This window comes from Chelonia mydas, chromosome 7, assembly GCF_015237465.2.
Source record: "Chelonia mydas isolate rCheMyd1 chromosome 7, rCheMyd1.pri.v2, whole genome shotgun sequence".
Classification (NCBI taxonomy): domain Eukaryota; kingdom Metazoa; phylum Chordata; order Testudines; family Cheloniidae; genus Chelonia; species Chelonia mydas.
Genome location: NC_057853.1, coordinates 21,781,318 through 21,808,450, shown reverse-complemented (window position 1 = coordinate 21,808,450; position 27,133 = coordinate 21,781,318). Strand labels below are relative to the sequence as shown.

The following is a 27,133-nucleotide window of genomic DNA, read 5'->3' as shown; positions in this document are numbered from 1 at the left end:
AAATGCAGCTACTGATAGTGACCTGCTTCTAAGGGGGTTAGGAAGCTTTGTTACTGTCTTTAAATGGTGGTGAGCTCCTTGGATTAGTAGGTGCTGGAAGGGCCAACGTGTTGATTATGTACTAGTAGCTAAAAGTCCTGCTGTCACATGGACGTAATTCATAGTCACGTGTGTCAAAAAGCCCAAAGTGGCTGAGAACTTAAAAAGTGGATGGTAGCAGACCATGCATCCCAGTGATGATTGAACCTGGGGATATTCTAAACAAAAAGAGCTCTGAACCATTCTTGTAGCTGTATCCATCGCGTCATACTGACTCAACAGAGATTTTAGGTTTCAGAGTGAGACACACAGCGAGTTCCTGGAATTGTGGTATGTAGATTACTATTTGCCTGGGAGTCACTTTAGGGCTGAAATAACCCCAGTTCTGCTCTCCTCATGGTATGTCTGCCATCCAGGAGACCAGCTGTCACCTTATTTTGAGCTATCTGAAGCCAGTTCTGCATATGAAGAGATGCCTGTCCTGATCTCATGTGACCTCACATGGACCCGATCCTGCTGCCGCTAAGTGAGTGGCCGAGTTCCCATTGGCTTCATTGTTGCCCCATCTCTCAGCCTCCCAGCATGAAACCAGTCACGCACCTGTGCAAACCTTCTCCCGTCTCCTCTGCAAGCCCCACTCTGCGAGCAGAGCCCCGAGTTCATAGCATCAGGCTGTGTGGCAGGTACACAGCCCTGGGCATCCCGGATGCGATGGGGTTGGGGGACCCTGTTTCTGACGTATCCCCGGCCAGGCGGAGAGGAGTGGTGGCTGGGGTCAGTGAAAGTTTGCTTGTTGAATTCAGTCCAGATGAGCGGAGGGAGTAAGCGGCACACGGGACGGGGGGAGCCTGTGAGATGGGAGGGGGCAGGGTGTGCTCAGGCACAGCATTACTGGGTGACACGCACTGTGTTAGTGAAAAAATAATGGGGGGGGGCCTCACTCACTCACCCCATTGGCTCCAGAGCACCAGAATGCCGAGAGCATGACGGCTATGCCCACAGACTCCTGTGGCACTGTCCATCTCAGGAGCCCTGCGTGCTTAGCAAGCATGAAAGGATTCAGCCTGTCAGCCCCCTTAAGTTGCGTCTGTATCGTTCTCCTTGTATTACAGACGGGGAAACTGAGGCACAGAGAGAGGCAGTGTCTTGCCCAGGGTCAGACAGTGAATCAGTGGCAGAGCTGGGATGGAACTAGCTCTCCTGACTCCGCTTCCGGTGCCGACACCATTAGACACTCAGTCTCCTTGTGGGGTCCGTGTGTGTGGAGTGGGGACACTGGAGCTTGATGTCTTTGCTTCACGCCTCCGGGTGCCATGTAGTTCAGATCTTCATGGAAGTCGCAAACCCAAGTGAGTTTGATGTCTCCTTCACCAGTGGGCATCAATCCATGCACAGTGCAAAGTACCCCATGCTTCTGGCACGCTTAGCAACCCCTGTTGCAGAGAGGTTCCGGGTTAAGTAGCAGTAGATGCAGCCGGTCAGGATGAAGGGGTGTTGACAGAGATGTGCTGAGCGGGGCAGGGACCTGGGGTAGCGGGGATTGTTGTGAGTCAGAGTGAGGTGCATTGGCAGAGTGGTGGGTGGGCTGCTGGGGTAGCAGGGGGTGCTGCAGGTCAGGATGGAGTGACACGCTGAGAAGGGAATGGGAGCCAGGAGTGAAATACTAGGAGTGCTGCAGGTGAGAAGTGAGGTGCCTTGGCAGAGCTATGTTAGGAAGAAGCTTGCCCATCACTTGCCCTGTCAGCCTGTCATTTCATGAGCCCTAGTTTTGCCTAAAATTGCAAAGGGGGACGGCCCTGTGAGTTCAGAGAGGACAAGGAATGAATTTTCCAAGTGTCTGGAAGGTGAAACGCTGCAGGGTCATAAACCTGAAAGTGCTTTTCAAGCCACAAGGGCTGTTTGCGTTAAATGGCAGCCACCCCAGCTGCTACTGCCTGCACTTCTGCCATCGGCCAAGACTGTGTGCCGGCAGTGGGCTCTCCCCGGCCTGTTCTGCCTGGTGGGAGCAGCAATCGTGCAGGCCAGTGGATTGGCGCTTTCTCTGCTTCCCTCTCGCAAGAGCGGAACGTGCTGCTACAGCTTCTCGAACAGCCTGGATTCCTGACTGAGCTGGAGCTCCCAAGGGATGGGCTTGTAACAAGGCCTCCTCACCCTCAGGCCAAGCTAGTCACAGGTGGGGCTGCGCACTGACAGGCTGCTGGGGTGTTGGCTCAGCTGGGTAGGTGGGAGAGATGGGGATGTTCTGTATGGGAAACCCAGCTGTGGCTAACAGGGATCCCCTTGTCAAACATCTTTTGTGCAGATGACTCCACTGTGCAAATCCAGAGGAAGAACCCATGTCCCGGTGCTGTTCTGGGAAGCTTTAAAAATACCCCGCCCTAGACTAGAACTCCTCTCAGGGGCAGAGGGGTAACCGGTGAAGCCAGGATTCTCAAAAGGAGTCTGCACCTGCAGCTGGGGCCAGAGATCCCAAAGAGCTCAGCTCCCGTTTGGTACTTAAATAAGGGGCTTTGGAAAAACTGGCTCCAACTGGGCATGCTGAGCATGTTGAAATCTGGCCCTTAACATTCCCCTTCGTGTTGCCCAGCCCTCTGCTGAGGAGGGGGCTCACTGCTCCCACAGGCTGGCTGTTCTCTACACATGGGCCCTGACTTTGGGGGGTTTCCTCAGGGACTGAGTGTCTGACTGAGGAATTTGGGCTTCCGCCTTTCACGCTGAATGCATCAGACGTGGCATGTGCTGGCTACAAGCTGCATCTAATTAGCTGCTGCTGTCTGGTCCTGATATCAGTCTCTCTGTCCCTAAATCATTAAAAATAAATTAAGAAATTGCCACTCTAGTTTTAGGTCCTGCATAAATAAATCAATGAGCAATCATCATCTGCCCTTGCAGCGTGTGCTCATCTTTGTTCGGGCCTGTGGTGAGAGGGGGGGATCACTGGTGATTGTTTGGTTGTGTTCAGCCGCTGCGCTGATTGTAGGTCCTACAGTTATACAAACCTGTGGGTGCTGCACAGTGACGGTGGAGCGTCCCTGTGCGCAGAAATGCTGCAATTATTTAACACAGACCTCCCCCACAATATAAAGCAGAGCTAGAATCGAGCGTCTTCGGGGACTGGGAGCGCAGTCAGGAGAGCCCCCATGCTGCACTCAGTGACTCCTGCGCTGAGAGGACATCCAGCCTGAGGAAGATGCAAGCAGCTGTCCGGGGATGAGAGCATGGGGCAGAGGGATCCCAGAGGGGACATCTCTCTGTGTCTGGTATTGGGGGACCCAGTCATTGTGTAGCAACGCTGCATCGCGGCGTCTGGCCCCGTGTGGTCACGTACTGTTGTTTTGTGCTGACACAGCATTGTGATGGGAAGAGGTGAGGGGATGCTGTGCTGCTGCAGCCAGCATAGCCCGGGCGGCCTCTCCCCAGGGGCAGCTGTCTCCTGGATGGGAGATGGTGACCCTGACACTGGATGTGAGTGATTCTGTGCTCCCAGCATCTCTGCAAACAGATCCTCTTTCTCCAGCCTGACGAGCAGGGGCCTTCCAAGCCGGCATGCACATAAGTGCTTAGTACAAGAGGGGACGCAGTACGGAACTGAGCTGGGCTGTCCCCTTAGGAATGATTTACCAGTCAGCAGGCCTGCCCTGCACCCTGTTCTCTGCCACTGGCAGCCCCTGCGCCCGCTCTGGCTGGCAGATCCAAGGAGCAAGCACTCATCTTGTGCTCAGAGGAGCCAGTTGCTGGTTTATGTAAAAGGACCCTGTGAAACCAATTAGCAGAAGAGCAATGTTGTTTGTCAGGGCTGGAGCCGGGGTGGGTGGGGACTTGGGGGGTGGGAAGTTTGGGAGAGCAGCTCTCACTCCCATGTGTCTTGTTTAGCTGTGACCTACCCGCGCAGCAGTGCAAGCGGTGTCATCTCTTTCCTGGGGTTGTTGCTCCCCACCTGCACGGCCCTTGTCAGTTTCACCACAGAGGAGGAGGAATGTAACACGCTGGGGCAGCTTTTAACACTAATTTAAAAATGCCGAACAAACAGTCGTTTCTCGCCAACCGCCCCAGCAGAGCCCAATTTAGGGGAGAACAAATCTGATCGCCTGCTGCAGCTGCCTTAATGAGTCCTGATCCAGGACTTTAGCAGAGGGCTGGATTGAATTTAGGCAAACAACAAAACCCCAAAGCCCAAATTGGTTTTACTGTTGTATAAATTCCGGCTCATGGCGTGTGATTGCCCTGAGCCTGCTGTGAGTTAACGTGCGGCGTGGCCTGTGAGTCAGAGTGCAGGAATGGGAGCCAGGACTCCTGGGTTTTGCCACCAGCTCTACCACTGACCTGAAGCAAGCCTGTGCCCCGGTGGGGGGTGATTAGTTAGGACTTGTTCTGAACAGCATCATTAGTTGTACACGGAGATGTTTGCAGAGCACTTTGAAGATGAGATGCACTGTGCAAATGCTAGGTGATGATTAGTAACCCTACAGTGGCCATTGCTGTGGCGAGGAACTAGATTGCCTTACTGAAGTTGCTCCTAGATTGGTACAGTTCCTCACGGCTGGGATGCATTGAGGCAGGGCTGGCTACTGCTTGGTTCTCTTCCTTCCCTGTGCTCCTCTCTGCCCTGGTCCCTGGCTGGGGAGAAGTTGTGTCTAGCGAATAGATGCCCACCGCTGGGAGGGGGATATCCCCAGCTGATAAAGCATCCAAGACCCAAGGTTACAGCAGGCCAGGTTTGCCATGAATGCAGATAGCCTAGGCCAGCTTGGCTTTGCAGCAGTCCCATAGGGAGCTGGTATGGGCTTTGGGGTGAGGCGGAAGGAAAGGGCCAGCCATGACTTCGAACAGGAAATTCACTGAAAGGAAGGCGCTGGCTCCGGCACTGAGGCCTTCTCCATAGCAACCTGGGGCTGTCAAGGACAGCGCCACGATCTCTCCCAGCGCTCCCCGCTGTGGTGTGGGAAGGTCAAATGCGTGCTCTTGGGTCAAGGTGCTGTCCCTGTATTAACGCGCCAGCTCGCTCCCCACTGGCACCACTCTAATAGTCCACTGCCCATGGGCATTGCCGGGGCAGCCTCCTCCTGCCTCCCGTTCCCCAGGCTCCGTGTTGCCAATGACCCAGCCCCTGGCATGGGAGCACAATGCTCTCCCATTAATTCTGTTTAGTGCCTGCAGGTGTGTGCTGAGCGCCCGGGCCAGTGAAATCTGGTGTAAAATTGCCCATAATTACCTTGTTAGCAGCAGTGGCGGGCCTGCGCCTCTTTGCTCATCCGTCATCGTGCCGGCTTTTGTCAGGCCACACCTGTCTGCTTTATTGGGAATCATCCTGCTAAATGAGGCGCGTCTCGAAGTTGGGACCTCCCTTCTCTCCCCAGCTGGCACCAGCTCAGGCTTTGTTTGTTGAGAGGGGTGGCAGTGGGGAAGGGGTTAGCGTCCATCGCCTTTGGGGCAGCAGCCTCGCTGCAGGGCTTCTGTTGACCTTGCCAGGGCAGCAGGAGTGTAGTGGAGCTGGTCCTCTGGCCAGGGTGTGGTCCTGATTCCAGAGAGTTCGTGATCTGTCTGAAGGCCAGGCAGGCCTACCTCTTCCATGGCTGTCCCTGTGGCTGGGTCTGTGCTTATGCATCAGCAGGCACTTGTGGGCGTGTGCAGAGTTCCTGTGAGTTAGAGGGGGTGGCTCAGTGCCTTGAAAGACCCAGATTCCTTGGAGCCACACATTCAGATCCCAGCAGGGTGGACTCCACTGCTCCGCCACCTGAGGCAGATAACCGAAGTGCCAGGCAGCTTACCGTCTGTGGGGCTTTCGGGGGAGCCCGGGGTGAACGGGGGCCTGTTCTGCTCTGTGTGGGCAGTAGCCCAAAGTGTTTGCCCGCGTACCCTTGGCCAGAGTGCTCTCTCCCTGTCCTCTTGCTGCCTCCAAGTCAAGCTTTGCTTTGCTCTCTCTCAGCTGTCACCTGAGACCGGCCCCAGGCAAGGAGGGACCCGTCTGACCATCACCGGGGAGAACCTAGGCCTGAAGTTTGAGGATGTGCGCTTGGGAGTGCGGGTCGGCAAAGTGATGTGCATCCCCATCGAGAGCGAGTACATCAGCGCTGAGCAGTAAGTGCCCAACTGGCAGGGGGCGGTCAGATGCCCTGGTCTGGTAGCCAGAGATGGTGCCCCACATCCCCACTCCAGGTTGGAGGGGTTCACGTGTTCTGAGTGGGAGCGCTCACCCTCGCTGCTGTGAGCTGGTGTTAACACTGGGGTTAACTGGGCAAAGCCCATGCCAAGCCAGTGCAGAGAGATGGCAGCTGCAAACCCACCCAGCCTGCAGGCCACGCTGGCCAGTTCTAGACTGGCCCTAGTGTCCCCTGCTGCCTTCCTCACCTAGAGCTGTGATCTCGATCAGCAGAGAGCTGTCGACCCCACTCTGACACCCGCTGCTGTCTGAGCACGTCCAGCTTCGCAGTTGGCTGGGAGCAGGGCTGGACTGGGCAGTTAAGTAGCGAGGTTGAGCATTAGCTCTCCCTGATAACTGGTTCACCAGCACAGCAAGTCTTCAGGGAAATGGGCCTGTCTGTGTCCTGGGGCATCTAAACCCTGACACAGTCTCCTGGTGAGAACAGCTCTTCTGGTCCCATGAGCCCCCAGGCCTGTCCTTGGGCTGGGTGGCAGTGAAGGGCTAACCTGAACAGTCGGAGAGAGCCAGCGGGCGGCTCTGCTTGCTGTGGACAGAGGCGACGAGGGGACACGGGCTCTCTGGGGAAGATCTCCACATGTCCTTGTGCTCACATGGAGCTCCTTGGCAGCCAGGAGGTCTACTCCATTGACAGCTGATCAGTGCTGGACTGTCCCTTCCCTTCCCCTCCAAGCACATGCTGCTGGGAGCCGTAACTTCCTGCTTCTCCATGGACTGAATCATAACAGCCTATCAGAATACAGGGCCAAGTGGCAAGGAAAGAGCTGTGCAAAATTAATCATGGCCCTCTAGTCAAGCTAGTCTAGTCTAGTCTAGTCTAGTCTAGCTACCATGGTAGCTGCTCTTCCAGGAGACATGCACACCCAGCCCAGCCAGCCCTCGGCTCCCCAACCCCTCTGCTCCAGGGCATCCATGTGTAGTTCTGCGGAGCAGCCCCACCATGTGAAATGCGCTGAGAGCTCCTTTCCTGCTTCCCCTAGAATTGTGTGTGAGATCGGAGACGCCAGCCCAGGCCGAGCGCACGATGCCCGTGTGGAGGTGTGCATCAGGGACTGCTCCCCCAGCTACAGGGCCACATCCCCCAAAAGCTTCACGTTTGTGGTAAGGTTATACAGTATTATCCACCACTCTCTCCTTCTGGCTGCCAGCATGTCTGCCTCCCCTTGCCCTGTAGTTACCAATGCCCCTCCCTCCCAGGGACACCAGAGCCCATAGAAACAAATCTCTGGGGAGTGGGGAGGAGGGATGGACATGGGGGAATTATGTAATCATCTTCCCAGTTTGAAGCCTGCAGTGAGCCCACCTTGGTTTACAACCTTGTCAGTTCTCCCAAGCTAAGTAGGGATGGGCTGGCTCTGGACTTGGGTGGGAGACCTAGGAAGACCCAGACACTCTGGGAAGCGGAGCCAGTAATTCCAAACACAATGCGTCTTGCTCTGAGTTGATACTTTGCTGCTTGGAAGCACTGTTTTTCAGCTGGAAAGAAAACACAGGTTCCTTTCTGCTGGTCACTCTAGATCCCAGGGTGTTCTTGGCAAAAGTTGGGTGTCCTGGTCAAAACCCGGCTACCTGCTCTGCCTCTCTAAAATCTCTGCAGTTTCAGCGGGGTATGGGATCCCTCTAGACACCTGCCCTAAACTTCAGTGCGTTGTTGCTGTCCGACAGCTACTTCCCACCTCCTGCACATCTTGCTCTGATAGCAGCTGCCCCCTTCGCCCTCATCCATTCGTGCAGCTTCTGGCTTTGCACATTGTCATTTGCTGCTCACGCTTGAATTGCTGGATTTGTTGCTTTCTCTTGACAGACGCCCACTTTCTACCGTGTGACTCCGGCTCGGGGTCCCCTCTCTGGGGGCACCTGGATTAGCATTGAGGGCAACCACCTCAACGCGGGCAGTGATGTCACAGTGACCATCGGGGGACGACAGTGTGTCTTTTCTTGGTAGGGTTCCATGGACAGGGGATCGCTGGGGCGGGCTGGAGAATCAGGTATGATCCCTGGGCTGTGCGGAGAGGATGGGGAGTGGACCCACAGCCATGTCTGGGGTGTAACAAAGTTCTGGAGTGAGGTGCCTTTGCCAGGTTCCTGTGGAATTTCTCCCTCGAAATCCTGGCTTTTCTATTTCCAAGGATCCTGAAAGAGACCAAAGAATGAGGATTTTGTCTCTAAAATCACAAAGCCCTGAGGCATGAAGTGGATAATTTTTAGATTAGGGATGATAATGGAGCGGCTCTTTAAATATTTTCCTGTGGTAATTACTGGTTATCAACCCTAATCGCTGCTGTTTGCAGCAGCCGCGCGATGGGGAACAGTCGGGAGCTGTGCTGGCTTCTCCTGCTGCCTTTTGTTTTATTTTTCTCTCTGTTAACTGACAATTTCACCAGCACTTCCACGGGGGAAGGCAGGGAGATGGGTAGAGACAGAGGGCAGTGCCTTGGGAGCTGTTTCCACTGGGCTTGCCCAAGGCTGGCGGGACCAGGAGCGGTGTCGGCAGGTTCCAAAGTGCACCCCAGCTGGAGGCTGTGGCTAGAACTGAGGAGGGCTTGCATTGATGAGGCTGTCCTGGACACCCCACAGAGCTCCCTCTCTGATTGCCAGAAACTCCCCAGCCCAGATGTCCCGTGGCTTATGGTGAAGTTGTGTTTTGAACTGACAAGGGGGTGCTCTCCAACACTGTTGTGGCACCTGCACAACTGGGCTGGTGGCTTTCTGTGTCCCGCCTCTATCACTGACTGCTATGCTCACCTCTGGAGTAGGAGGAGGTGGAGGGTGCCCGCGAGGGCTGGTAACCATGAAATAGAGTCTGGCGCTCAAGGTGCAGCCTGGGGGGAGATGCTGTCCTGTCCCTCCCCATAGCCAGAGATGCTCAGAGCCTCCTCAGTATCTGATGGCTCTTCTGCCTTGTCCCCAGGAGGAACGCCCGGGAGATCCGGTGCCGGACGCCACCAGGCCAGAGCCCTGGTGGGTCACCCATCCTCATCAATATCAACCGGGCTGAGCTGAGCAACCCCGAGGTGAAGTACAATTACACAGAGGACCCCACCATCCAGAAGATAGACCCAGAGTGGAGCATCAACAGGTAAATCTGCAGGGGACAGGGAGCCTCATGCTCACCAGGGTGGACTGAGGGGGAAGGAGGAGTTACCCATGAGCCCTAGCAGGTGTGAGCATATGCTGAGTAAACAAGAGAGGTGGGGCCCTAGCACAGCTCTTCTGAGCAGGGATTGTGCCTCTGATATCTCTGTACAGCGCCTCATAGGCCTGGGCTCCCATTCTGACCAGGGCCTCTGGGCGCTGCCGCAATAGGCCATTGGAGGGCTGGCTACTGGACATGCTCCAGAGCACTGGGAGGAAAGCAGGAGTAGCCAGGGGTGCCCGGTGTGGTACCTGGTCTCAGCGCACTCCTGGGATTGCAGCGCTTAGACTGGCAGGGAGCGGAAGAGGAAAGGGCTTTCAGCCTGGCATTTGGCTGCAGGGAATAACATGAAAGTATTTCTGAAGGGTTTACATGTGCTGTTAAAAAGCTTGAATTGGCTGGAGCAGAAGGTAAGGACTTGATTAAACTGCACATGCCATCGGCCCTCCTGGAGCCTGGCTGTGAAATAGGCTCCCCAAAAGGCCTGGGTGGAAGCCCTGCTGCTCTGGGGCATTTCAAGCAAAGACCCAGAGAAGGCTCTGTCCTGGCCCCCAGAGCATACTTGGGTGGACTCTCCTGGGGCTTTTCCATTTCTGACTCCCACACTCCTCTGGGTCTCACTGGATGGCTAAGGGAGGTTGCCAGTCGGAATGTACCCTGGACGTTCTCAGCTGCTGCCGCTTCGTGGACCTGTGTTGAGATGGGGTGGGAGGGTCTCGCTCCTTGGTAGGCAGGTGTACATGTTCCAGAACCCACCCCCAGTCGGCACCATGGTGGCAGCCTCAGCAGAGAGGCCAAGGCTTGAGTGTGTCCCTGGAGACTGAACTTCCCACACATCCCAGAGGTCTGTGGTGGAGGGAAGCTTGCCCTATGGCAGCCTGCTGTAGCTGGTTTGTGAGCTTGCAGAGATCTGCAGTCGCCAGGACTGCAAACCCAGGACCTTCCAGCAGCATGAAGCCGATAGGCACAGCAGAAAACTTGCCCAAAGCAGTCAGGCTCTGTGCTGTGCTCTCGGTGCTCCGCTCGCCCGGAGGTGGCAATTGGTGAGCGCTATGGGAGTGGTCCACAGGGGCGATGTTGTTTCAAATGGAAGCCTCTGGCCGATCTGCCGCGGCGGCTGAAGGTGGAAGTCAGCTGTTCCTGCTGCATGGACAGAAGCCAGCGTGGCGCCATTGGCCCGTGCTGGTGGGTTGTTTGGATGTGTCCAGACTGGAGTTGGGAGTGACAACCCCATATTCCAGTTTTACAAGCGAGTCTCTAGGGCTTCATGTTACATACAGGATGGGACAGGTTCCAAGATAAGCAGCGATGGCATGTGCCCACCTTCACCAATGCCTGGGTGCCCTGTGCCAGAGTAGCCTCTCCTAACTCTTTCCTCTCTGCGCCTCCTAGCGGTGGGACATTGCTGACTGTGACAGGCACCAACCTGGCCACCATCAAAGAGCCCAGGATCCGTGCCAAGTACAGCAGTGCTGAGAGGGAGAACGTAAGTAGATCTCTGGCTGTCTGGGGAGGCCCTGTGCCTGGTTGGGGAAGGGAGGGCAAGGAGTCCTATCTCCTTGCTTCCATGCAGGACACCAGTGAAAAGCATGTCCTGCCACCTCCCCTGTGTACCTGTGACCTTGATGGTCTCAGTCATTAGAAGAGAGACACCAAGCCAGTTGGGTCTCACGTGGGGAGGGCCCAAAACAGGTCTGTCCCTGGTGTGGGAGAAGGAGAGGAGTGGGGAACTGGATGCTATTTCGTGAAAGTGCTTTGGAAGAAGAAATAGTACTGACTCAGGGACAGCAAAGCTCCAGTCCCTGGCAGTCTCTCCTTACATCCACTCTCTGAAAATCAGGCCCCAGGCGTACAGGGGTCTCTTCACCCCGCACTGAAATGCAGCCACTTCTGGGATGGAACATGAGGTGTTTGCATAGCAACACTACACTACAGTCTAGGACAGGAAGTGGAGAAGAATCCGGTATCCCGCTGGCAGTTCGGGGGGAACTGACAGGCAGTGCTCAAGTGGTGAGGGAGGATATAGGGGCTCCACTTTATATCCCTTTTCCCTTGGGAGCAGTGAGAAGGTGGGATTATGGATGGGGTGTGGCCCAGCACCAGCTGTTGTGCAAAATGCCTCTGGATTTTGACTGGCCACAAGTGCTCAGTACTTTGGTTTTGCGTCTCCGTTATAAGGGCTTCCAACAGCGCAGCACCTCTTAGGTTCGGGAGTGATTTGGAGGGAAGAGTGTCCCCTTACAGATTCAGCACAACTACTTCTTGCAGGGGGTCTCCCCTCCTGGGACTGACCACTCTTGAGCCAACTTAGCTTGAGACCAGACCGTATCACAGCCTGAGATGATGGGAGACTGGTCTGATCAGCCTTGGTGCCTTGTCTCCTCTGTAGAACTGCACTGTCTACAACGACACCACCATACTGTGCTACGCTCCATCCATCGACAACCCGTCCCGGAGCCCCCCCGAGATCGGTGACCGCCCAGATGAGATTGGCTTTGTCATGGATAATGTCCAGGCGCTGCTGATTGTTAATACCACCAACTTCGTCTATTATCCGGACCCCGTCTTTGAGCCCCTCAGCCCCTCTGGCATGCTGGAGCTCAAGCCCAGCTCTCCCCTTATCCTCAAGGTAAGCCCCCCACAGCTCTTCTCCACCATCGCCTGTGCTGCCCTATTGCAGCCCCAGATCTCTGGCTTCCTTTTCCGCCCTGGGCCAGCTGCATTTCCTCACTGCGCCTGTACAGCAGGTCAGAGAACTCAAATGGGGATGGGATGGACCAGTTCAGTTCAGAGCTGCTGGTCTCTTGGGGGTTAAATGGATTGTGCCGGCCAGGTAAGTGGGGGAAGGGGGGCATTCCCTGCCCTGCAATGGGAGAGCCATCGAACCCCATTGTGTCCTCACAGACCCTCTGCCTGCAGGACAGGTGGGACTTTCTGGCTCTTGGTAAAGGCCGATGAAGTGGGGTTGTGCGTGCCGGAGGTAGGCAAAGGAGTGTGTTCCACGGAGATGGAAATCGGGGGGTCTCAACCTTTTCCAAACTGCCTCCCTCCCCCTCAGCAGTATGGGACGGGCAGGGTGGTTGGGACCCCTTGGCACCAGGGGGTGGTGGTGCTCCCCAGATTACGAAGCCCCAGTTTAAATATCCCCATGGGGCGAGTGGGTATGTGGCACCTTAGAGCCTTGCAGAAGGGCCGTGGAGTGTTTGAGACGAGGGCACTCCCTGGTTAACCATGTGTCTCCATGAGTGGGAGGGGCGTCCTTCCTCTCAGAGCTCAGGGACAAAGTCATCCCTGGGGTAACTGCACTGCAATCAGGGAGCGTGCCCCAGGAGTTTGGCCCATTCTGGGTGCATCTTCTTTGTATTTCCCTGGCTCAGATTCCCACTCTTCCTTCACTTCTTGTTGGACCTTTATCAAGGACTAAGGGGGAGCGGAAGGATCCCTGCAGCCTCCTGCTCTCCCTGGGGTTAGAAGGCTGAGGGAGAGAATTTGCTGGGTGATGGGAGAATCCAGCTGCGGGAGAGCTAATGATCTCACTCCTTGTTCCCTTAAAGGGCCGGAACCTGCTCCCGCCGGCTGCTGGTAACTCCCGGCTGAACTACACGGTGCTGATTGGTGACACTCCCTGCGCCCTGACGGTCTCCGAGACCCAGCTCTTGTGCGAGTCGCCAAACCTCACGGGACAGCACAAAGTCACGGTAATGCTAACCACCCAGACCGGCCTCTTTGGGCCCTGGCATCCTCGCAGGTGTTGCCAGGACTGCACCATGCCATGCACTGGGCACTTGTTCTTCCCTCTGAACAAGCCTTGTGTGGTGGGGCCCGAGACAAACAGCCTCCAGCTACACATCAGAGATGGGATATCGTTTATCAAACCTTGTCGGGTCCCACCTGAGTTCTGAGGCAATGATAGCTGCATTTCCCCACCCCTGCTGGGAGCACGGTCTGTAGCAACACCCCAGGGGAGTCCCCCGGGCAGCAGCATGCACACAGCACCGGGAACCTGCCTTGTGGTGTCCAATCGTAAAAGTAGCCCAAGTTACCAAGAAGCACAGCTCTGCCATTGACAGCAAGTGTGTGTGTGTGTGTGTGTGTGTGTGTGCGCGCGTGTGTGTGTGCGCGCGTGTGTAGGGTGGGGCATGGGCTGACATGCTGATCCCCTACCTCCTCCTGCATGGGGCTCTGCTGTACCCCAAACCCCTCTTGCATGGCACCCTGCTGTACCCCAGCCCCAACTCTTTCCTGCATGTGACCCTGCCGTACCCCAACCCCCTCCCTCATAGCACCCTGCCGTACCCCAGCCCTCAATCCCCTCCTGCATGGGGCCCTGCTGAATTCCAGCCCTGTCCCCAGGGTCATTCCCCTCTGGCTCAGCCCATGCTGCAATGAGGGACAGGGTAGCCTGTTAAGCTGAGTGCATTGCTGGTGTGCTGTTCCTCTGCGGGCTAGTGCACTGGGCTCTGTAAAGATCCTTGTTTCCTGGGGGCCTCCCAAAGCGTCTGGTCTGGCACGGTGCTCACCGATGGTCGCTTTGGGGGCAGCGCAGTCTGACCACGCACCATTGTGTGCCCAGCAGTAGCTCACGTTCAGCCTGGGACATTAAGATCCCCTTTTACTGATCAAGGGGGCAGTGGCTGGAGACCGAGGGGGTTAATCCCCTTCTGGCGTACATTGAGGAGCATGCAGGAGCCCTTCCCCTTTCGCCCCCTGCCTGGCGCCAGCTGGCCACTGGTCCCTGTCGGGTAAGAGCTCATCAACACCGGATTATGTGCACATGCAGGGGCTTAGATCTGCTGGGAGGAGCCCCTGGCTGGCTGCCTGCCTCCCTATTGCCCAGTCCCCCACCCCCAGTAGTCTGTTCAGAGGGGCTGCGTGCTCCATCCAGCCCTGCCATGAGCGCGCTCCATTGTAACCCACACTCTGGGTGGGCCTGGCTGGACCTGCCAGCTAGGTTCCTTCCCTACTGGCCGCGGGAGACTCGTCTGAGCCATATGGTCAAAGGGTTTTCGCCCCCCTTACTTCCCCCAGCCCCTGGGTTAGCTTTAAGTAAGATTCTTTGTCAGGTTGTAGCTCAGCAGCAGCGGCACTCAGGATCTCAGTGCAGCCTTGTGTATTTGAAAGGGACCCAGAACGGTCCCCCCAGGCTCCTCATCCATCAGGGAACTCACTTTACATCCCATCTGTTACTGTAATGTTGTCTGAATGAGACATCAAACTCGCTGCCTGCTCCTCACAGGCGCTGACAACACACCAGCATGTCTTCTGCATCCCATTAAAGCTCTACGTGCGCTCGGACAAGCCCCTCGCACTGTAGCCCCCTGCACCTGCTCTGCGGCCTGCCCCATGGCTTCCTCCAAACCACAGGGTCGCTACCTTCTGGTGTCAATGCCCCTCGGAAGTGAGGGTTCGCTTTCCTCACTGGGCTCAGCCCAGGCTGGCATGATAATGATCTGACCTTCCTATTACACACCTTGGACACTTGCCACTTGTGTGGACACAGAGATCCTGGTGATCTGGGGGTCCCTGCTTTCTGAGAACCCCATTCCAGCATGCAGCTCCTCCCCCGTAAGGAAGAGGAAGGGAGGTTCGCCACCCCCACCCCCCGTTTAAAGCGGGAATCATAGAAATGTAGGCCTGGAATGAACCTCAAGAGGTCATCTAGTCCATCCTACTGCACTGAGGCAGGACTAAGTAAACCTAGCCCATCCCAACAGGTGTTTGGCCAACCTATTCTGAAAAACCTCCAGTGACAGGGATAGGCTCCTTGGAAGCCTGTTCCAGAGTTTAACTATCCTTAGAGTTAGACGTTTTCCCCCAATATCTAACATAAATCTCCCTGGCTGCAGATTAAGCCCCTTACTTCTTGTCTTACTCTCAGTGGACACAGAGAACAAATGATCACAGTCCTCTGTATAACAGCCTTTGACGGGTGCAGAGGTGGCTATCAGGTCCCCCCTCAGCCTGCCCAGCTTTTTTAACCTTTCCTCACAGGTCACGTTTTCTAAACCTTTGATCATTTTTTTTGCTCTCCCCTGGACTCTCCAATTTATCCACACCTTTCTTAAAGTGTGGTGCCTGGAAGGACTCCAGCTGAGGCCTCCCCAGGGCCAAGTAGAGTGGGACAATCACCTTCCTCGTCTTACATAAACACTCCAGTTAATTCACCCCAGAATGAGATTAGCCTTTTTCACCCCTCCCAGCTTGGTGTCAGCTGCGGATTTTATACGCATACTCTCCCCTTCATTATCCAAGTCACTAATGAAAATATGGAACAGTCCCGGACCCAGAACAGACTCCTGTCACACTCCACTAGATACCCTGCCCAGTGACAATGAACCACTGATCACTACTCTGAGTATGGCTTTTCAACCTCCATTGTGCACCCCCCGATAGTCATTTCACCTAGACCACATTTCCCTAGTTGGCTCATGGGGATGTCATGGGGGACTGATGAGCTCCAGTGAGGGTGACAGGCCCTCCCTGCCCCTTCCCAGCTGGCAAAACCCTTCTGATGATAACCTGCCTCAGTTAGGAGAGGCGCCTTGACCCGCACCCCCTGAGCTAAACCTGCTCTTGACCTCTTCCCCATGCCAATGGGAAGTCTCCCAGACTCACCCAGCTGCAAAACCCTCCTGTCCCCAGATGCATTATGGGGCATATGAGAGTCGGCCGGGGACCCTGCAGTTCTCTCTTTGTATTTCACCCCCAGCCTGTAGGATGGCAGGTGGGTGGAAGAAGGGGGCACAGAGCCCTCTCAGCAGGGAGGTGAGCCACTGCCCAGCCCTTGGCCCTAATGTGAAGCCCTTTCCCTCCCGTGTGGCTCAGATCAAGGCTGGAGGGTTTGAGTTCTCCCCGGGGACGCTGCAGATCTACTCGGACAGCCTCCTGACACTGCCTGCCATCATCGGGATCGGCGGCGGGGGCGGCCTCCTTCTGCTCATCATCATCATTGTCCTCATCGCCTACAAGCGCAAGTCCCGGGACGCTGACCGCACCCTGAAACGCCTGCAGCTGCAGATGGACAACCTGGAGTCCCGCGTGGCCTTGGAGTGCAAGGAGGGTGAGTCTGTCTCTGCTTCTCTCCCCACGGCTTCCCAGCTTCAGCCTATCCCCGCCCGTCAGCCCCTTCACCTGTCTTGCCAGCTCTGCTGCCTCTGGTTTCCCCTCTTGTGTTTGCTCCAAGACTCTCTGTTCACACCCTACCGTTTGGTGAAGGAGATAGCAGTACCATGGACATCCATGATCCCTCAGCCAAAACCCCCCAGGTCAGATGTTCAGGGTATTGGTGTCCACGTGCGTGCAGGCAGGCAGGCTCATTTCTACAGAGACTCCCTTGAATGCCCCCATCCTCTGCAGCATTGTTGGGTCCTTTCCCTGGCTGCATCTGCATTCCCATAGGTTGCTGCGTGTGCATTTGCAGGCAGCAGGTCCCTATCCTGAGTGCCACGGCTTGTTCTGGCTCTTGATGTGTCTGCACCTTGTCTGGTCCCAGTGTGGGACAAAATTGATCCCAGTGTGGGACAAGGATTCCCCCTGTATATGACACAGGGCTGCTGCATGGTCTCACCACAGTGACAGCACAGTACCTTGCGATGCACCATCCTGGTTTTATGGCACAAGGGTCTTTGCTGAACAAGTATTTCCTACTTGCTCCCTTCTCTTTCATATCCCCCAGTATCTAGCTCTGCAAGCACCATGTCTGCTTGCAAAGCTTCATGCTCGCCTACGGCACATGCTAACTCACCACACCCAGAACAGGCTGATAATCTGCCCTCTCATCCCAGTACTGGCCTTGTGCTCCTGATCTACAGGGACCTTGCCCTGCTCTAAGCCACCCTTGGGACCGGAGATCCGAGCAGGCGAAGTGACTTTTTTTGGGGGGGGAACTTAACTTAGTTTTAGTAGGATTTATTTTTTCGGTTAAGGATTTTATGTTTTTAAAGTCTAAAAGAGGACAAAAGAGGCTAGAGAAACCTGCCTAGAAAGGGCCGTGAGTCTCTCATTATGTGACAGAGGGATGCTGCAAAATTGGACGGAATGCCTCTTATGATCCTGCCGATAAAACCTAATTGCCCATTATCGCCGCAAGCCAGTGCCTGGGGCCGTGACCCTGCCAACTGCAGCCAGCCCAGAGGCTGGGGGAGAAGTGGGCACCTAAAACGAGATAATAAAAAAGAAAAAACCCCTAAAAATCCATGTAGATGGCAATAGTGACAGAGAGAGGGGAGGGGATCTCGTCTCCTCTTCCACAGCTGGCAGATAAAAGGATCTGCTTTTAATTAAAAGGCGCAATCTCTTCCCTGCCTTTTCTCTTTTCTAGTCCCTCTAGTTACAGATAAGATAGTGATCCTTTCAAGCTGACGTTTGTTTTTTCTCATCAGGCTGACAAGCCTGCAACCCTCTGCCTAGCTTCCAGCTCCCTTTAAAGTGCTGTTAATTTGATTTCTCTGTGTGTTTTCTCTTTCCCTTATACAGTGCTAGAGATTCCCCCCTTGCCCCCAAAGTCTGCCCCCATGGGTACCATTAAAGGCTGAGGACACCATTTCCCCCCCTCTATCTAGCACGAGTTCAGGCTGTGCCTGTTCTCACCCCAGGGTGCTGGGTCTGTGTTGGGCTTTTCTCTCTAACATTATTTAGGTCAGAGTGAAACGAGAACATTCTTGTGGTTTAAACCTCTCTCTCACCCAGCATCTCTGCCATGTCGTTCACAGCCGCCTACAGGTTTCTTATGTATGTGCACGTAGCAAGGCGGGTTAGAGCCGAGAGGCTGAGGCTTCAGGACTCCTGGGTTCTATTCCCAACTCTGCTACTGATTTGATGTGTGACCCCGGGGAGGTCATGTCCCCTGTCCATGCTTCTGCTTTGCCATGTATAAAATGGGGATAATGGTACTGCCCCTCCTGACAGGGCATTGTGAGACTGAGCTAACTGATGTCTGTAAATTGCCTTGAGCCCCTCTGATTACCAGTGCTAGGGACGGAGGGCAGCCCACACTGCTCTAGATTTGTGGGGTTCTTGTATTTTGCTGGCGCCAGTGTGGTAGCTCTAGGGCCCAGCCTGACCTCTCCTGTTGACCTCCTGCAAGCCTATGGTCCCCTAACACAACTCTGCTCTTTCCATCCCAGCTTTTGCCGAACTGCAGACAGACATCCACGAGCTGACGAACGACTTAGACGGGGCTGGCATCCCCTTCCTGGACTATCGCACCTATGCCATGAGGGTCCTCTTCCCCGGGATAGAAGACCATCCTGTGCTGAAGGAGATGGAGGTGTGGTAATGTGTGTATGTGTGTCTGTCTGTCTCTCTCTCTCTCTCTCTCTGATGCTTCACATTGGGGACACCTGCCTCTGGGAGCTGTGCTTCATGCCCATCTGCTGCAGGGTTCACCACTGCAGCTTCTTCGTTCATTTTTAGTGAGGATGTCTTGGAAGTTTCAATGAATGATGGGATCTCACAGGTCTGGGCTCAGCAATGGATGGGGAGAGATTACTGACCCAGGAGTGACTCTGGCCACCCATTCAAGGAGATTGCAGCATGCTGCAGTGGGTAGAGACTCTATTCTGGGAAAAGTCCATTTTCTTTACAGACCATGGAGGAGCATCCTTCATGGCAACCTGTCCATGCAGTTTCCTCCGCCTGAGCTCTTGGGGTCTGAATTTGTAACATCTGGGTTTTCCAGCCAGAAGTGGCTGAGGAGATTGCACATACAATGTTCTGAAACCTCCCTCTTGGTCCTCTGGGACCCCCATGCTAAATCTGGGTGACATCAGGGTTTCGTCTCTTGGACTGAGAGGTTTACTCTGCTACGGTGCCCTGTGACTCCTTAACCGAGGGATGAGAGCTTACAGGACTGCAGTGCAGCGCAGCAGAGGAACCTAATGCAATCTTGGGCTATGTATTTTTTAACACAGTGTATCATTAACCTGCAGAGCTCATTGGCACAGATGTCACTGAGGCCAAGAATTAACAGGGTTCAAAGTAGGATTAGCTATTTCTACGGATAATGAGAAGATCCACAGGTATGTTAGATAGGAACAAAATGTCTTTATAAGGGATACAAACCCCCAGGCTTCGGGGCAATTAGCTAGGTGCTGAGGGCCAGATTTCAAAAGCACTCAGCCCCCACTGAGAACAGATGGAGTTTAGCGTTAAGTGACAAGACTTAAAAGGGAACTTCCTCTGTAGGCAGGTTATTCCACAACTGTCCATGGTAGTGTTTCTTCACTTTGTTCTAAAGCGTCTGGTACTAGCTTTTGTTGGAGGTGGGCCACCAGTCTGATCCAGTCAGGCAATTCTTATGTTCCTGTCTCATCACAGAGCCCAGAGGAGCCGCTCCCTGTCTGTGCGGCTCCGGAGAGGCAGTGCCTGGGGCAATCAATACAGTTCTGGGTACCTTGGTACCAGAAGATGTTGACAGGTTGGAGGGAATTCAGAGAAGAGCAACAGAGAGGGGAAAGTTTGGAAGAATTAAGTCTGCATAGTGAGGCTGAATGGCGACAGGAGGAGGGAGGGTGGATCCATCTAGAGACACTGGAAGGGGCAAACCCCAAGGAAGCAGAGGAGCTGTCTGGGGCAGTTTGGGGGAGGGAGTATAATGGGATGATGTTGAGTAAGAAAAACGCGGGAACGTTTTTCTGATCGCTAGATCTGCTGGGCTGCGGAATAGTCTCCTGAGGGACATGGCAGAAGTCCCCTGGCTTGGCACACTGGAAGTTCTGAGTGGACAAAGCACTAGGAAATACACAGTAGAGAAGCATCTAGTGCTGCTCTCAGAGAGTGGGGCTGGTGCTGCTGAGTAGGCCTGGCTCATCTCTCTTGCTGGTGATTCTGAGACTCTAACCCTTGTGCTGCTGGTATCGTTCTGCCTTGCAGTGGAAAGGTCATTGCAGCCATAGAGCGATAATACATTTCACCAGCAGGCTTCTCCCAGGCATTGAAGCATGGGCTCAGCCTGTTCCCGTCTTTCTGGGGGACCACAGATCACCCAACCAGCAGCTGCTTCCATCATTGTTGTCTCCATCTTATCCTTCACCTTGTCTCCAGGAGGGTGACCCTGCGGCCTAGCTATAGCACTCCTAGGGCCATGTGCTTGCTACCCGCTTCCCCTCTGGGAATTGTTGCGCTTTCACTCCCACCTGGGGAGAGGGTTGCTCTTCCCTGCCAGAGACCTGCATTGCCACCTTCCACACCCCGCTTTATTCCTCTGCGGCTGCACTGACCAAGCTTCACCCAGCTAGGCCTACGGTGACAGCTGGGCAAGAGCCTGGGGCCACACCTCATCTGCATTAGGTGGAGCAGACTGCATCTGCCCTTCCTTTTAACTGTGACCTGGAGCCCCTGGAGACCACCAGCATGATCGAGGCGGCTCTCTGCATATCTGAGGGGGCTTCACTTCCTTGTCTAAGACAAGCATGGCTGCATTTGTGCTGCCCCTTCTCCAGGGCTCCTGAGCATGTGGTCTTGGACACCAGCCTGTCCCTCCGTGATGCATCTTGCCACGTACCATTCAACGTGAGCATAGGGAAGCCACTGCATGGCTACCACACTCACTGACATTAATATCAGTATTCGTATTAATATCATTGCCGCTGTCATTTTCTACTGTACTTGATTTATGCAATTGGGTTTGTTTGATGCATGATTGGCTGCTCGTTTCCAGCAGACTTGTCTGACATCATCCACCTTCCCAGCTCCACGGCTCCTCCCTGCAGAAGAGCATCTTGCCCCTTCTCCCCCTGCTCCCCAAACCAGCTCCCCCTTCCCTCCCAGCCTCTCAATGTCTGCTTAATTTAGTGCATGCAAGTGCACATAAATTGGCTTCTGGTTTTCCTCAGTACCAAGGTTGCTCTTGATTGGAGTGGTGCGGGGTAACCTTAGCTTCCCCTCGCTGCTGACCGGACACAGTAATTAATGTTAACGTAGACTTCAGAACATGTTTCGGAGCAGTACTCAGCCCTGCTGCAGGATGCAGAGTTATTAATTACAGGGAATCAACCCCTTACAACTGCAACTGCAACTGCACATGCATTCATTGTAACCCAGATGGCTGCTGCTACTGTGATCTGGCTCTCTCAGTAGGGTAGCAGGTAGTTCTATCTCCCATGCTCCCTTTTGTCCCTACCCACAACGGGGAGGGAGTGGGGAGGCACTTGTCCTGGCTTTCACCACAGAATCCCAGTGTTCATGGATCTACCTTCCCCCAGGCTTGCAGGAGGCTCAGACAGTCCTGGCCTGGCCATGGGGCACTGCACTGTTACCACACAGCACAAAGGTGTCATTCCCCCCTGTGCGTCACAGCACAAAATGAAGAGGTTTTCTCGTTTTCCACTGTAACAAGAGCTTTACTCAGCTTGGGCCTTCTTGGCAAATAAACCTGCTATGCGGGGGCTGCATCTTCATAACTATCTTGCTGCCTCTGCTGGCTCTCCATTCCCAAGCTCACCAGGTCCATTCCTCTCTCCCCTTCTGCCCCCCTGGGTCTGACTCAGGGATGAATTTTCCCCCAACCCAGACACCATGGAGATGACAGATGACAGTCATGCAGGGGAGAGAAGTGCGTCCTCTGCACAGGCAGGATGGGTTAGGGGGTAGGAGCCTGCAGCTTGGACTTGGGACACCTAGGTGCAGTGCCTGGCTGACGGCAGGGTATGGTGAGGATAAAATGAAGGTGGGCGCTCAGAGGGTATGGTGAGGATAAAATGAAGGTGGGCGCTCAGAGGCTATGGTGATGAGTATCTAAGTATGAGGTAGATGGATGAACCTCTCGGGGGGTTCTGCCTCCCTCTCTGCTGCAAGCCCCAGCCAAGCCATAGAGCTGTGCTTTTGAGGGAGTCACGCTTTCCATGATGTTTGAGGTTAACCAGTCATTAGTGGCCCAGACCCCACTTCCCCTCCGTGCTGAGTTCTGCATTAGCCTCAGTGTTGGACAGACCCTGATTCCAAGCGCGGAGGCCAGAGGGTGGATAAAAGCCTGTCCTCAGGCCAGCTGTCATGAGGTTTTCTTGTGTAGCATGGCTGTGGGGAGGGTGTAGGAGGAAGCTGGGGTGAGCTCTCTGGAGGTGAGGGGGTGTCACCGTGTGCTAGCACTCCTTGCTCACAGGCAAGCAGGAAGCTAGGCTTGATCCCAAGACCTCGCCTCTTGCTCTGTGTACCAGCAGGGGCTGTTATGGGAAGCAGCCCTCTCAGGGACAGACTAGGGTGGCACGTAGCATCCTGCCCCACTGTCCTGGCCATGAAGCCTCTGGTGAAGAACTCTTGTGTGTTGGGTGTGAGCTAACGGGCAGGGCAGACCCTTTACTGGAAGAGTCTTCCTGTGGCATTGCCAGCCTTAGCTAGCAATGGGAGCCACACATGGGCTGGCTGAGTAACTCTGGGGCGCACGGTGGGAATCCTGGGCTCTACCCCATACGATTTGCATCTTGCAGAGGAAGAGTATTATTTGTCAACTCAGGTGAAATTAAAAAAACCCTTGTCTGACTCCCCAGCCGTAGACAGTGCTGTTCTTCCCTCTGTGCATGAGAGAGGGGTGTGGGGAGGACAGTGTGGGGACAGGAGGAGGTGGGGAGATTTGGAGAAGATGGATTTTCTTCACAGGCTCTCTGGCTGATGCCCAGCAGGGTGTATAAGACACACATGGGTGTATAGCGTATTGGTACTGCTGGATAAAGGTCTCTTTATTTCTGTTATAAATGAAGTATTTTCAGGGGGGTCATAAGCTGCATGTGAACATTGCCCTAACCAGTGGCACTCCTCACTGCCCAGCGTGACAGCCCGGTCCTAGACTCCGCCCTATCGCGCTCTCTGTTTCAGGCTCAGCCCCTTAAAGGTGAGGCGGGGAGGTGTCTGAAGTCCCATTGCTCAGCCATGATGCCCCAGCTGTGGCAGAGCCAAGCCAGTGAGAATGCAGCTGATGTTTCTGTCCTACTGTCAGCGCTACCTGCCAACTTCCCGCTTTCCTCTCTGTTTAGGTAGCCCCAATGAACTTAGCTCACTGGGCAAAGCTAGTGCTTCCAAACTAGAGCTGGGCCTAAGAGGTGAGGCTTGGGTCTGGATCTGGATTCAGGCTTAGGCTGGGGTTTGGATCTGACGGTTCCAAATCCCCCTGAGATTTTGGCTCCGTACAGTTGGATGTCAGGTCAGCTGCTGTTGGGAGACTTTTGCCATCTTAAAATGTTCTCACGGCTGAGCTGGAACCAGAAAACAGGCTCCTTCTGGGTTTGGATCCAAACTGGGAGGGCAAATTCAGGTGCAAGGATTTGAATCCACCTCCTCCCCCCAACCTAGAATTCCTAGGGAGTGTTCTGGCCCATCTCGGCCTCGCTTTTGGCAGTTGGTTTGTAGTGAACACACTCTGTCTGCTATCACTTCCTCAGTTAGCATGGCGGGGGAGAAGTTAAAAGGCCAAGTTGGGTGGCTGGGGGTAGAACTTACTGGTAGGAGAGAAGGGATGAAATTGAATCAATGACAATTTAGGCGGAATATCTGGAAACCTTTCCCAACGAGGAGACCTGCTAGACAGTGGAATCCTTTCCAAAGGGAAGGGATGGAAACCTCATTGAAATCTAGACATGACAAAGCCCTGGAGAAGTAACTGCAGGGGATAATTCCTCACTGGTCTTTTCCAGCTCCAATATCTGTGATTTTAAACATACTGCAGTCCAAATGCAAGAGAGAGCATGTGGGCTTGGTTGGGAAGCGAAGTGTTAAAAGTTTCAAGGGAGGGAAAAAAACCCAGATTAAATAAAGCAAATACAGTTGTGTAAGCTTCATATAATTTAATCAGGTTTGCTTTTATTTGTCCCCTTAATCAGAATGAGTGTAACACTAGCTATTACAAGTGATGGGGAAGGAGCTCTTCCACACACACACTAATCCGAAGCCAAGTCTTAGAGCCGTCATTAACAGCTCCCTTTTGCTTTGGGTTTGTGTGGGTTTTGTTTTTTTCCATTGCTTTGTGTGAATTTAAGCCTGATTAAATATTTAATTCTTTATTGTTCATTTACTTGTGCTAATGATCAGGGAGTTAGACACACAGCTGCAGCAAAGCGGGGAAGCAGGGGCTCAGTGAGGGTGCTCTCAGTGACACTGTGTGCAACAGGTGCTTTGTGCTCTCCACTGCCGTCCTGTTCCATCCCCTGTGCGAGACCCTGATAAGATCGCCCAGGTTGGACAGGACCAGTTTCCCAGTTTATCAAGCTTTGGCTGCTCCACTAGCTAGGAACACTGCTCCGATAGGATCGTGCCATCTGATCCCTGCATCTCCCAGCCAAGCAGAGGACGATGTTTATTTTGAAATTGTAGCCTGAGCCCATCTGAAATCAGTCAGTGTGTCAGAAATGTGGCAGGCAGCCAGCTCTCCATGCTCAGACCCACATCAAAACCTCTGGGGGACAGTTGAATGCTGAAGGCAGCGGTGCCAGCTGCCTGCCCTCTCCCCAAAGAATCCCTCCCTCTTTCTCACCCTTCCTTTCAATGGCTTCGCTGCCAGAGTGACGTTAGCACTAGCAGACAGTGCTGGAGTGCTAGCCTAAGACTTGGGAGACCTAGGTTCAATTCACTGCTCTGCCACTTCCTGCGTGACCACGAGCAAGTCACGGAGGGCATGTGCACACCAGCACTGTTTCAAGCCACCTGTCAGTGCGCACTAGGGAACTCTGAGTGCACTTCAGCCGGGTCCAGGCAGACGGTTAGCACGACAGGCTGGAGCTTTGCAACCCAGCTTGCTGTACAGTAAGTGCTTGTGTAGACATGCCCAGGCCTCAGTTCCCCAGCTGGAAGATGGGGATAATAGTACCACCCAACTTAAGGGGTACTGAGTGAGGGTTGGGAAGTGCTCAGATACCACAGGAAGGGGGCCATCTAAGTAGAGGGATGTGCAGAGAGACTGTCTCTTTCTGCAGGGCAGGTACAGCATCGGGGTAGGTTCCTCACCTCTGCCCTGCCGGGACCCCTTGTAGGAGCAAGTTCAGTCTCTGTCACCCGTTCATGTTTTGGCCATTCTGCTGAGATTGCCAACAAGAGGCCAGCGAGTGCCAGCTGTGGTGTGCTTTGGGGTGTGAGGTGGACACCTGGGCTGTTGGGACTGGGCTGTGACCCACAAACCCGTGGTCACCCAAACTATCCAACAGCCACCTGTTGGTGATGAGAGAAAGGGGAGGTTCTTCCCATGGGAAATACCCAGAGTTTGGAATTAGTTTCTGCCACGGAACATTGGGAAATTTCACAGAATGAAAAATGCCGAAAAGTTTCAATCTCAGCAAAATAATGGGAGGCGTTGAAGTCCCATTTTTCATTTCGAGCTGACATTTTGAAATGAAAAATGTTGCTTGGTTTCAACGTTGGCTTGAAACGACATTTTCATTTTGATTCTTCTGATCGGAAAATGGGGAAAAAATTCATTAACGTTGACATTTTCCCACGGAAAATACTTTACTTTGATGAAACCGTGTTTTCCAGTGGGAAGACTTTGAGTGTGAAAAATTTCATCCATCTCTAGTAACAACTGTCAGTCACTGCTGACCAAAACTGGGTTGGTACTGGAAGTCTCCATACCCCACCCCCTCAGTCAAAGTATTTTGGGCTTCATGTGCTGAGATCCAGCCAGAAAAGTTTGGACACTTATGTCCTTTAGCGAGTTCAGTATTTTGGCTGTTCTTTAATTTGGAAAGGTAGAGAAGGGGGAGATGTTTTCTTATGCTGTGGAACGTCCAAAGAGCTGGTCCGGGGTCTTTGCTGGGTATAAAGTGAATTCAATTTCTCATTGAATAGGAAATTGGAAGTTAGAGAGTGTGTGCGTGTGTACGCACCTGCACCCTTGCTCACATAAATTCAGTGACACCGTTAGCCTGACAAATACTCGTTGCCAAAGTGTAAAAAAGTGCCAATCCGCCCAAGTCTCTGTGAGAGGAAGGTACGATCCACCCAGGTAGGGCTGCATGCTGGAGAGGGAGAATGAGTTCGTGGACATGCTGTTCTAATCTAGTCATCGCAACTGCCCTGAAGGCATCTCTTTGCAGATAGGCTCTTCTTGTTCTCTGCTCAGGCAGTGCTTCACTGCTGCTTCCACAGCCTCACCCCACTGTGGGCAGAGAGGTGGCCTGTGGCCAGTTACGAATACAGAGCATGTGTCGAAGAAACAGGTCTCCGGTAGTGGCACACAGCAGCCTCTGCAAGGGCATCTGGGCTCCCAGCGGGCTTGTGAACGTAGGGGCAAGGCGGCCCGGTGTTGTCCAGTAGCACTTCCCCTCTTCATACCTTGAGCAACAGCTGGGGGAGGATCTTCTAGGTTCCCCCTGTTTTTTAACCCTTTCCTTTTCGCTCTTGCCAACCCCACCCTCCCTCAAACCCTGTCTCATTGGAAGGCTGGATGTGCTCTGGGTGGAGCCTGGCAGCACCAGGTGGTGGCCTGGGGAGGTGAGGGGTATCAGTCCAGAGGGATGGTGCCTCAGGCTGTTCATATGGAGGTAATTTAATCTAAGGGAGCTGTCTGCTGTGCCGTGAAGTGGGCATGCTCCCAGTTTGTATTTACCTGCACTGAGCCCAGAGGCACTGTCACCCGCACATGCCCAGTATGTGCCATACACAGCCGGGTAGCTATGTGGCATTACATGAGGAAAATCATGCCCAGATAATAGCAAGGGGGTGACACACAGCAGGGTAGTTCTAATTTCCCAACTAGCAGAAATAAAAGCTGAAGAGGATGGCTGATGAATAGAGTTGGAGGCCTGGGGAGACTTCCCTGTAAGGAGCGATTAGAAAGTCTGAGTTTAGACAGGAGACAATAAGAGAGGATGCAATGG

The 27,133-nt window shown here is 54.1% G+C and overlaps 1 protein-coding gene across 4 annotated transcripts in view; it reads left to right on the top strand.

The window, feature by feature from the left end:
* PLXNA1 (plexin A1) overlaps positions 1–27,133 on the top strand; it is a 276,107-nt gene that overhangs the window by 202,801 nt on the left and 46,173 nt on the right. For all 4 annotated transcript variants that reach the window (XM_043551982.1, XM_007059969.4, XM_043551981.1 and 1 more), the window contains exons 13-21: positions 5,966–6,117; positions 7,180–7,300; positions 8,004–8,140; positions 9,111–9,278; positions 10,728–10,821; positions 11,725–11,964; positions 12,890–13,033; positions 16,161–16,395; positions 18,461–18,603. In XM_043551982.1, the coding sequence (XP_043407917.1) occupies positions 5,966–6,117; positions 7,180–7,300; positions 8,004–8,140; positions 9,111–9,278; positions 10,728–10,821; positions 11,725–11,964; positions 12,890–13,033; positions 16,161–16,395; positions 18,461–18,603 (1,434 nt within the window). The remainder of the gene's footprint in view (positions 1–5,965; positions 6,118–7,179; positions 7,301–8,003; positions 8,141–9,110; positions 9,279–10,727; positions 10,822–11,724; positions 11,965–12,889; positions 13,034–16,160; positions 16,396–18,460; positions 18,604–27,133) is intronic.